Raw genomic sequence first — 12,470 nt, forward strand, 5'->3', positions numbered from 1 at the left:
CGATCCGGTGCTGTGGACTGAACTTTGGCATAGCTCAGTGGTTAGAGCACTTGGTATGAGAACCAAGGACCCAGGTTTGATCCCCAGTACTGGAGCGAATTTTCTCCTCTAATAACCATTGTTACCATAACAGATAAATTATGTAGGACTAAAAATGAATCTTTACATAGATAATAAATGTTACTTACAATACATTCCTCATGAAAACTATAGATTCTTAAAAAAAGAATAGTGCACATTTACTTGCAAAGCCAAAAATGAGGGTGAAGCAAAATTCTATCTCAACTTTTTTGTAGATTCTTATAAAGCATTAATTCAGACTAAACAGTTACTGCCATTTGGTGCTAAACTGCTTTTGAAGATTAGCAAACATGTTAATCTCACTATTCCTGGAATTCAAATTTTTATATTGACAGTCTTATATTTCTCACAGCCTTTATGTACAATTACCCCAAACATTATTCTAGGCGTGCTCCTTAAAAATGTATAAACGAGGTTTTACTGTGTCAAACTGTAATATGTTGACTCCTTTCTGTTATCACAGCACAGGTGTGACTGCATTCATTCCCATTCTATGCCCATAGCTGCTGGAGTAGGTTCTTATTTCTTCCTGTACCTTTATAAGACTAGTTATTTTAAGCAGTTTCATACCACTGTTTTTCAGCATCTCTCATGTCTCCTTTCCTTCCTGTCATATACTATAATGTTTAGTATGTGCATGCAGATTAGACAGTTAAACTGACTGTCCTAATACGTTTTGTTGCAGTTCCCAGTGTGTGTTGACGGATTTGAATTACAAATAGGGAAGCCTGTGAAGACTGTCCAGAGCTCCAAGTTCTGCTTAGGTCGTCTACTAAAGATACGTAATCAAGTGCGTAATATAGCCAGAAGAGATTTTCACTTCAGTTCTAGCACACAGAGCAGTGGTCAGCAGTCTCCTCCTCTCCAAAATGGCAACACAGATCGAAGTGGAGACGAAACATACGATCTGAAACAAGAAAGTGAACTGTCCAAAATGTTGAGACAAGAATACCCAAAAACGAAACTCACTATTTTGAACTATAAAGAGAAACTTTGGACTTCAATGGAAGGTGGAAATGAGGAAGCTGAAAGGAACGCATTCTTGGATATTATGGATGTCATGGACGAAATGTGGAGAGAGCAGAACTTACTTCTACAAGGGTATCCAATGTTGACACAGTTCAATGTTGGTATTGTATATATGTTGTGTCATCTTTTTGATACGGTAAGTGGAAGTATAAGCTTTGTTGTGTAGTCAATTGTCTGAAGACAGGTCTGAACCTCACAAGTGTTACCAATAATTCACCACTAATGAAACAACTAGGCCAGGAGATAAGGGTAGGGTGGCCAGTTCCTTTCCCCCTCCATTGCATACATTGTCAATTAGATACTTGTTAATCAGACTTCAGATGTATACAACAATTTGTTCTTCCTCTGACACATATCTTCAAGTGAGATGTAATGCCTGATAATAGATGTACATATCAGCCAGAACCTCAATCAGAGGAGAGCTTTGTAAAAATAAAAATATTTTTATTGCCTATCATGTGAACTCTTGTATTGAAGGTTTGCTAATAGAGGATATCAAATTTTTTGCTACTCTGATGCCAGAGAATTTTTAAATTTAGAGCATGAAAATTGTAATAGACTACTTCTGTGAACTGACCATAATCCCTATATGAAAAATTCACTACCTTCCAGTGCATAATGTTAATTAAATTAAATTAAATTTTACATATAAAGTACACATAATTTTCCTTTTGTGTGGTAAGGCTCAAAACAGTCTACCAAGCAGAGTTTCTCACCACAGATTTTGTTACTAGAGTTGTCCAAATTCCCAATAAAATAATAGTAGGCCTAATTCCTTTAATCCAATAGCTCGTTTGACAAGCTATGGTTGCGAGAGATTTACCACACCAAAATAATTCATTAGGACATCTTAATCAGTAATATAAATTCATCCGAAACCTGGACATTAAATCCGACTGCAGGGAATTTAAGTAATTTAAATTTAGAGTCCATTGGAATAATATTCTTTAGCTTCAGTAACAATTTAACTGTCAATTTCCATAGAAGTCTCAAATTGCTCCAAAAGTACAACAAATCCAGGATGTGGTGGATCCAATGTTATGACATATTTGAAAATCATTATATGAATCCATCCCTTTTAATGTTCCATGTTCATTATACTTTTGAAACAGTCAACCAGTTCAAATATCTTAGTGTTTTAATAGACAATTCTAATGAAGAAAATATGAAATAGGCCTACTTAACAGAGTGCATAATGCAAACAAAACTTTTTATGCTCTTTACAATAATCACAAATTTGAAAATAATTTTGTATAAAACACTAATCCAACCTGTGCTATTATATGGATCGGAAACATGGAGCTTAACTAAAAAGGAAAAACACAAATTAATGGTTTTTGAAAATAAGTGTTGAGAAAAATTTTTAGTCCAATTTTCGACCCACTTGAAAACAAGTGGAAAATTCGACATAATAATGATATGCACAAACTTTATAATCAACCATCAATTTTAGATGTAATATGAACCAGAATATTAAATCGGCCAGGACATATTATACATATGAATGACTCCAGCAGCGCAAAACAAATATATGAGGCACTCAGAAGCAAAGTGATACAAGTGACATTTAGTAAGTTTTGAGATAAATGACTTTGAAGTTGAAAAGGAAATTTTAAAATCTATTACAGGACTATGTTGCTGTAACTTTACAGTTGTATATGTTGGTATCTATACTTTTTAACTTCTAAATAGAAATGATCTATTCTAAAACAATTTAGGTAAAATAGGGTCCTAAAGTCACTTGTATTACTTTTCCACGAAATTATTTTTGTGGAGAAGTAATATAAGTGCAACGGTTTTCAGTATTTGTATATTATTTAAAACAAGGACAAGGACGTTGCTTACAACATTGAAACATTTCTGTCTTAACAGCATTTGAGCTTTCTGATTATCATATTATAACACAAAATGTGTCTGTGTAACCGACAGAATCACTCAATCTTCGTAAAGTATCCAGCTGTTTGCTGACAACATAAAGTCCACTATAGTCCAGTTTTTGTTTTTCGTGAGAAATGAGGGGTATTTTGAACGATGTTCATTATAGATGCCTATTGCTAGTAGCCAGAGTTGGGGTGTAGTCAATATATACTGCAGGGCTGTGTCTTCTGCAACTGGTATTGATGATTTTAATTTACCTCTTTTGTGGTTTATGGATGGACAGTATAGAAGAATGTGTTCCAGATCTTCATCATGACTATTACACCACAGACAAGTAGGAGTATCACAAATGTGAAATCGGTGTAGGTACAATTGAGTGACAATGTGACCTCTTCTGGCTCTTGTTAAAAATGTTGTTTTTGTTGTTTTCTAATGCAAAGCGTTTGACAATAAAGTCATTTGACCTCTTGCACTCCAATATTTTTCAAAGATATTATCATGGCCAGCCACTGAAGCACAGATTTTGAGGTGTTCCGAATCCATTTCTTGGTTTGAGTTGCACAATGGGCAGTTAGGGGACTGATATATTCCAATTCTATGCAGGTGTTTGGCCAAACAATCATGGCCTGTTGCCAATCTAAATGCAGCTACAGACGATTTTCGTGGTAAATCGGGAATTAACTGTGGATTTTGATGCAGAGAGTTCCATTTTTTCCCTTGAGATTGTGTTATCAAATTTTGTTTGTTGAAGTCTAAGTATGTAGATTCAATCTAGAAAGCAGGAAAATGAAGTGGTTCCAGCTGCACCTGTTGAAGATCAGATGGTTTCACTTTGTTCTTTAAGATATGAATTTCCTTGAACTTTTCAATAACATTCAAAATTGACTGAATCTGTAGAACCCCTGGTCGTTCAGCTGTCACTCTCATCCACTATGTTTTCGAAATGTGCATGTTAGTGGTGTTAATCTACTTTTCAGCTGCTGACTTAAAAAAACTCTGTCTTGCATCAGAGTCACTATGAAATGTGTTGTATACTCGTATGTGGCTTCAACGATAAGGTGAATTAAATTAGTTGGGACTTCACACACAGTCTCTTCCGTCTCTCAGTCTATGCAAAATGTCCTTTCCCTAAGAACTTATATTATATTTGAGTAAAGTAAGCTTTAGTTATTAGGTAAACCTACAAAAAAATAATCATCTTATTTTTTATTCTGCCTGCAGGAGTTATCACTCCACATTACGAGCTTCCTTTCACGAGTAAGTTTTGATGTGAAGGCTTTGTGCACACAGGAAGAAATTTCGTTCCCACCTCTACCTCATAAAGCTTCATGCCAGAGAAACATATAGCCAGTTTGATTATCACCAATATGAATACAAAAATTAAAATGAGACAGCCACCATAAATAGTAGAAGTGTGTTAATGTCTGAATTTTTTTTTTTTTTTTGCCATACCAAGGACTTCGCAAAAGGTTCTTTTGTTAACTTGTATTACATCTCCCTCACCATCTGGCAATGTGTAGCACATAGTTATTTCTTTCTTTCTCGACATTATTGGTGGTTCACTATCATCTTCAACTTCCATCTCAGCAGTGTTGTCATTATCATTATTTTTTTTAACTTCTTCTCTTCACTTTAGAAACATGTATTAAAAGACATTGTATAGGAGTTTTCCCTTACTGTATCTTTAAGTAAGTAGAAATTATTTGTGTTCTGCACTTAAATTGACATTTGCAGAACACCTGAAAGAGGAAAACAAAAATGTAGAGTAGCTCATTTGCATGTTGGAACTGTTAATTTGTTCCTTATGCCTCCACTTGGTATGTTCTAGAAAGAAAATAAGGTATTGGTATAACCTATAAGGAATTTAAGTAAAGAATATAGGTAGTTATTAATAAAGTGAAAAAAATGTCTCCCAATGGTCCAGCTATTGTTGTTAATATGATTTTCTTCATCATAGACAAAAAATAATTATAGGATTTTAAATTAAGTTACACAGACAAATCCATAATTTTGCTAAGTTAGGTAAAATGTGCTGAACACAATAGCCATGGTTTACTTCATGTTTCGAAGGTTGTTTAGCTGGAATCACAACGATATTATTTTCCTTCACTTTGTAGCTTCTTCCTCTCAGTTTGAACACAATCTTTGCCTCTTTTCAGTTTCCCATTCCATTTCACAGTATTAAGTTTTATTTACTTTTAATAATTCATCTAACGAGCCCTTCATATTTATGAGTAATACATTATAAATTATGTTTTGGTACTTGACTTATTATTTGAACATCAACACTGGTGAGTGAATCATGCACTATGTTGTGGATTTTTCAATAACTATTTTGCCTGTGCTTTGGCATTTAGATCAGAATACCGTATTTTTTCGAATAAGACTCGTACCCCACTTTTGGAAGGCAATAAATAAATAACTTTTTTTCCTCAGATCTCTGATGCAGCTTTCACTTAGGGCACGTTCACGCAATACTGCATTTTAACCGAATCGATACAAACTGTAGCTAGTGTTCACACATTTTGGTTCTTTTACTGTATTGCGATGCACTCGCTAGTGAGCCAGCTCCCAAGATGGACCTGAATACATTTCTCCTTATGTACTGGTGTCATTGTTGTTATAGTATCAGTAGAAGATACTGCCTGCACCCTATGTATTGTGAGAGAGAGACTTTGTTGGAGATCCTATCACACATTGATGTGTCAATTGAGGAGAAATTAATTGAAATTTTTCAATTATTTTCGAATGTTAACGTCTACTTTTGATTACCTGTTAAGAAGAGTGGAAGGAAATTTGACAAAATAAAACCTAACTATGAGAAGAAGCATTACTCCTGAAGAAGTGAGTTCTTTTCAATTTATTTTATTATTATAATCAATACTTATCACTTAGAATTTATTCACACTTTCAGAAACATAAATTTGAAAGTTAGATCAATCCAGATATAAAGCATAGTCAGATTGCCTTTTTTTTATTTATTTTTTATCAGTCAAAATCACTTAGAAAATTAATATTTTCACAAAACATAAATTCAGAAGTTCAATAAATCCATATTTAAAACAGAGTCAAATTAAGTCCTTTAATTTAGATTTGTTGATCAAACCACTTGGCAAATATTCATATTTTCAAAAATCATAAATTCAAAAGTTAGATAAATCTATATTCAAAACAGTCAGATTCACTTGTGGTAGATACTGTTGTTAATGCTGCAGATGACTGCGCTGATTCAGCCGCTAGGTTTATCATTGATACTGGAACAGAGAGATTGTACCTCTATTGTTTCTTATATATATATACATTACGTCTCAGGTAAGGTTATTTGCGGACAACTGTATAATATATAGACAAATAAGTGATGAATCCAATATTGCCGCCTTACAAAACGATTTTAACGTTATTGAAACCTGGACGACAGAAAATAAAATGAAAATGAATGTGAGTGAAAGTAAGTCAATATCCTTCTGTAGTACCTAAGTATATATTTAGTAACAAACTGGGTTGGGAGGAACAAGTCACTAATACTACAAGGAAAGCCTGGAAAACATTACATTTCTTTATGCATATTCTTAAGAAATCTAACCATAAGTCAAAAGAATTAGTGTACAAAACCCTTGTTCGCCCAGTTATGGAATATGGAGCAGTAGGTTGGGATCCATAGAGACAAATACAAATCGATTCAATAGAAAAGGTCCAATGCAGGGCGGCAAAATATGTCAAAATTAGAAAGGAACATGGTGAAGAGATAGTAAAAGACTTTGGGTGGAAATTTCTCAAATCAAGGCTACGAAAACCCAGACTGACTGCATTGTTTAAGGCACAAATGGGACACACAGCATGGACCGACATCAATGCTAGATTAGTGACACCATCATACTTAGACAGGGCTGATCATATTAGGAAGTTTAAATGCAGAAAACAAGAACAGACGTGGCAAAATTTTCCTTTGCTACTTGCACAATAGTAGACTGGAACAACTTACCTGCGGCAACCTTTCAGGGTGGTCCTCTCAAAATCAATACATTTAAGAAAGGTTGAGAAGATTAGACTGAAAATTTAATTGTAGGTGCAATGTAATTATCTAAGTTGTGTCATGTAATTAAGTTGATATGTAATTAGTTAAGTTGATAATAGTTGGGTTTGATAGAGGTACTTATAAGTTATGTTTACTTGTGCTTATAGTAGGCGTTATTATAGCACAGTTTTTATTTATAGTTCTAGGTTTATTGCATTTATTTCTTTATAATTAGAATTAAATTTACGTTTATTTTATTTTTATTGCTGTAATTATTGTAAATTTAGTACCGTAATTATTGTAATGTTATTATTGTATATTATATATCACTGCCACAGGTGTATACCCAATTGTAGTGTACATACACACACACACACACAATATTGCCACTGCTTTGTACGGTAAAATAATTTATTTGTTAAAACTACCGATTTAGTGTTGTGTGAATCCACTCTTACATTAAATTTATGGGCTGTAGCGCAATTTCCATGTTTCTCCACAGCTTTTAAGTTTTTCTCTACAAATAAAGGACACAATCTGATTCCTTTATTCGTACTCATTTTCAGGATAAAAATATAAGACGCACACTTGAACTTCATTCTGACACATGTACTGCTAATCCAAATGCCATTTAACAGTGTTAACAATTGAAATATTTGCGCGGAAGATAATGGCTTGCGCTATCACCTTCAGAATTGCATGGGAGGATAATTGGGTAATGTTGTGTTGTTGTTTTCCAAGGGCTTTTGGGATCATTTCACCCATTTTGCTTCTTGCCTTCCAGTAAAGAGCACTCAAATTTCTGTTACTAAACAATGTTGCCAACATAATTTCGAATAAGTCGCACACCTGTATTTTTTACTTGTATATTTCGGAAAAAAAAGTGTTTACTTGCCACCTGATGTATTCAACGTTTTTGGAGAAGAATATGTTGTTAAGAGAGCCACCCCGAGAGCCACTTTCCACCCCCTAAGTGTCTGTGTCCTTTATGACTTTCTTTTAAATTTTATAAATATGTGATTGCCGCTATTGATGAATTACTATCAATGTTTGACACAATTTTTTTGTCAAAAATCAATATTCTTCTTCAGTTTCTCTTTCAAATTTGATAAGTTAAGCTGCCTCTCAATTTAGGAGACATTGTGAGAGCTGTCGCATTGGTTGAGGATGGACAAAGCATTCATTTTGCCTTTGATGCATTGTTTGGAAGCATCCAACAGTGATTCTGTGAACTCGGTATGTACCACAGACCAGTGGCGATTTTTTCATGTAGGAAGTGAGGATGTTCCTACACTGTATTCTGTACTTTTGTAATGGTCAGTTTGACTACGTAGTTTCAGTCTCTGCCAGTTTGTCACCACCGAAAGATTTGTCTGAGAGGTGGATTTGGCTAAGTCTGTCACTACTGTTGCCCCTCACTTCTGCCGCATGAAGAACCACATGACATTCATTACAACTTGAATGGTCCGGTGCAGTGAAGGGATAGGTGGGACTATAAGGACTATAGGAAATCAGAAACATTCCTTGAAGCCCGAAACGGGCAGTAGGTCTGCATGATCAATGCATCTGCACCAATAATAATAGCGTGTTTAGAACCAGCAAGATTATAAGTAGAAAATCCCCCAGGAACATAATATAATTTTTATATTAGTGAATTTTATGTAGGCAGATCGACATTCCATATTGGTGGCATGTCATCTTCACATGCGGGTTCTTCAGCATTGTATTTGTTATAGCGGATAAAATTATTATAGTTTGACTGTGTTCGTTGTTTCATTACATACTAGCCATACCTGTGCACTTCACTGCACTTGTTAGAAATAAATATAAAGTAATTTCATAATTAAAATAGGACATTTGGTCCAGGGAACAAACGTGTTTGATAGAAGGATAAATCATTTAATATGTTGCTTAGGTCTAATTGAAATTGTATTTAAATAATTAAAATATGATCATTTTGGTCCAGAGAGCACTCAATTGGTGCAGGGATAATTCCTTCAACATATTTCTTAATTTTTGTTATATGCAAATAATTAAAACAGGAACATTTGGTTCAGGGAACATCCATTTTGGTTCAAGGATAATTTCTTTAACATGTTTCTAAATTAGTCTTGAATTCGTCCTTTAATAAATCACTCAAAATTAATGTCAATATAGAGTGGATTCTGTATGAAGATAATTTTTTATGTTGACTTCACTGTGCGCCCTTTTTTCTTTGTTAACCCCTTTACTCCCACTCTTCCCAAATGGGAACATGCATTATTTACGGCGTAAATGATTTGAGAGGACCAATAATCATCTTATTTTGTTTCTTATGTGTCAATAAGTAGTAATATAAGAAACACCAACATTTTTAATAAAAAATAATTTGGGCATAAATGGGTTAATATCAATTCTGAAATATTTATATTCCAATCATTGAAAGTGTCTTGGGATCAAATGGGTTAAGTTTATTTATACATGCTTTAACATCTGTGGTAATGTTGCATGTTAGAATGTGTGGGTATACCAGTAGGCCACTTTTACGCTTGTTGAGTCCCTGTTTCTGTTGTGTGTTGTAGATGGCTTTTGTTCATGTAACTGATTATAGATTTGGATTAATGTTTATTGTATTGGTAATTTGAGGCAGTGATGAATCATGGCATGTAAATTTCCAATCTGACATTTGCCTTTATGACTAACGGAAACCATGAAAAACCCCAGTCAGATTGGTCAGCCACAGAGTTTGAACCTGTGACCTGAATGCGAGTCTCAAACTCTACAGGCTGAGCCAACTTGCTCGGTTGTGCATCATTTTTTATATAAATAAAAAATGAAAATGAATGTGGTACATAAATATTGTTTTAACAAACATAGGAAATGAATATGGATAAATTATGAACACAGGAACGCCATTTCTTGACACTTTGTGAACTCAACAGTAAAATACAAATTTTTACTCAATATGTGCTGTATTTTTGGACCAGTAAAAATACTCGTCTTGATGACTAAATTCTTAAAAATACTATTATGTTCTGTGGACCAAAACATTTATATATTCCCATCATAGAAAATAATGATATCCAAATGAAAATTGTGTTAAATGAATATCTTCCTATTATTATACAAGGCTGTCTTAAATAGACATAGTCATTTGTTTTCATTTCATTATACTGTACGTCTTAGTTGGAGGTGGCGCTAATAAAATGCACTGTTGTTATAGAACTCGTGTATCTCCTTAAATACCAGTCCTATCAAAATTTTACATAGAATAAAACTCAATTGGAAACTGTTTTTAAAGAAACTTTTGTTACGGTATGTAACATTTTTTCATAAAAATCAATAATAAGCGAGATATTTCGATTTATTTAATTCACGACCCTTATAAAACCCCTTTTAAATGAAGTATTTTGAATGCTATATAGCCTAAAGTCTAAGTTAGAACAAACTTAATTTATATTTCAGTTTTCACAGAAATCAGTTCAGCCATTATCATGTGAAAAGGTAACAAACATCCAGACAGATATACAAACAAAAATTTTTAAAATGCTATTTTTGGTCTCAGTATGAATGGTTAATTATACATTATACCAATTATTTTTGGAAAAGTGAAAATTACCAGAAACATTTTGGTTACAGATTTATTATTAGTACCGGTAGTCTATAGATTACTTGATGTGTCAAACATTTACTGAAAGCACTGTTTACAGTTCTGTAACTTTTCATTCCAGTTGCGAAGATATGTTGTACTAATAATTTAAATCTGTAGCAATGAATTTTTGTATACAGTTAACACATCTCGTTTATAAATAAATACTCTAATCGGATACAGAGGGCGCACATATAACAAACCATACAGTCCCCATATGTAGCTATTCCTATAACATTTCTTAGAGCTGATACATGTAGCAAATCAATTTTGGTAGCTACCATTGTCTCCTTTAACTAAATTCTATTTATCAAACAATTCTAATTATGTACAGAACTTTCTAGAAACAAATGATCATCTCTAGTGTAGTCATACTTATATTAATATAAACATTGAGCTTTTGTGGTTTAAATAGAATCCCTATATTATACAAATGTGGCATTCAGGTAGAAGCTCCCTGTGAATCAGGCTTGAATAATTTCAAGGGAAAAATTTTTCTGGGGCCGGGTATCAATCCCGGGACCCTTTGCTTAGTGAACAAATGCTCTACCGACTGAGCTACCCAAGAAACTAGCCCATTTTGAGTTTTGTGGATATAAAGAGAAGAATTGTGACGGTGTCGTATAGTTCCTGGGATAGCTCAGTAGGTAGAGCATTCGTGCGCTAAGCGAAGAGTCCCGGGATCAATACCCGGTCCCGGACAATTTTTCCCTTGAAATTATGCAACCCTATATCATGTATAAACATTTATGTCCTTACCATAGATTACAATGATATCCGTATGAGAAGAGTAAGTAGATAATATCTTCCCTCTTGTGCAAAATCACATTAAATAAATGCAGAGACATTTTGTTCTCATTTTATTGGATAGTCTGATCGAGGTGGCACTGACTTATAAAACACATTGTTATTTTTATTGGTTATCAATATTGAAAAAAATCAAGCAGGTCAACTCATAGTAATGTTTGTACACATATCCAGATTCCAGTAAACCCTAAAATTACAACGAAAGTTTATGAAAGCGTAGCTAATTATCTAACAATGACACCAGTGAAACTTAAAACTTGCCAGAAATAGAATGTAGGTACAGTATGATTGAATGAACTTAAAACTGTGCAATGTGATGATGATGATGATGATGATGATAATAATAATAATAATAATAATAATAATAATAATCAATTCTACTACAACAAAATACTGATTTCAATTCACCTATGTATGTATAAATCACAACAGTGATTAAACAAATGTATAATTTAGAAATACAAGTTGTATGTAGAGAGTTCCACCTAAATTGCAAAAATGTCTCACTGATATCTAAAGAAATTAGTGTTCACGAGAAATATCAAATGGTGTAACCAATGATCAATCAAACTTGATAGAATAAGGAATGAAGATCAAGGCTTACCTTTATGACTGTTTCCTACTTACAATAGTCAGCAGTAGCGGTGACTTAATTCAAACCATCTTCTTCATTGCTGACAATGTAATGAAATTCGTGAGCATTACATACTATATTTATTTGTCTGTAGCCATACCGTAGTGGCATTGGAAATAGTATATAGCCAGTATGGAATTATAGGCTATACACATATTGCTGGCATTTGGCTTCTTGATTTTTTTATGACGTGCAATAAAACTTCACTCCAAGGTCCATAGGTTATCGTGGTGTTAATTATAAAGTTAACAATTTCGCGTGGATATATATATATATATATATATACACATTTATATATTCCCATCATAAAATATTATATCCGTATAAAAATAGTGTTCATGAATAGCTTCTGTTTGTTGTTGTGCAAGGCCCTTTATAGATGAAGTTTTCATTCCGTT

At 33.5% G+C, this 12,470-nt stretch overlaps 1 protein-coding gene across 7 annotated transcripts in view; it reads left to right on the forward strand.

Moving 5' to 3' along the window:
- Window positions 1-12,470, forward strand: part of aft (cap methyltransferase 2) — a 500,824-nt gene that overhangs the window by 413,355 nt on the left and 74,999 nt on the right. For all 7 annotated transcript variants that reach the window (XR_011332243.1, XM_069826496.1, XM_069826502.1 and 4 more), the window contains one exon: window positions 767-1,246. Coding sequence is in view for 6 of the 7 variants with exons in the window: in XM_069826496.1 (XP_069682597.1) it covers window positions 767-1,246 (480 nt within the window). In the remaining variant the exon portion in view is untranslated. The remainder of the gene's footprint in view (window positions 1-766; window positions 1,247-12,470) is intronic.

This window comes from Periplaneta americana, chromosome 5 (genome assembly GCF_040183065.1).
Source record: "Periplaneta americana isolate PAMFEO1 chromosome 5, P.americana_PAMFEO1_priV1, whole genome shotgun sequence".
NCBI lineage: Eukaryota > Metazoa > Arthropoda > Insecta > Blattodea > Blattidae > Periplaneta > Periplaneta americana.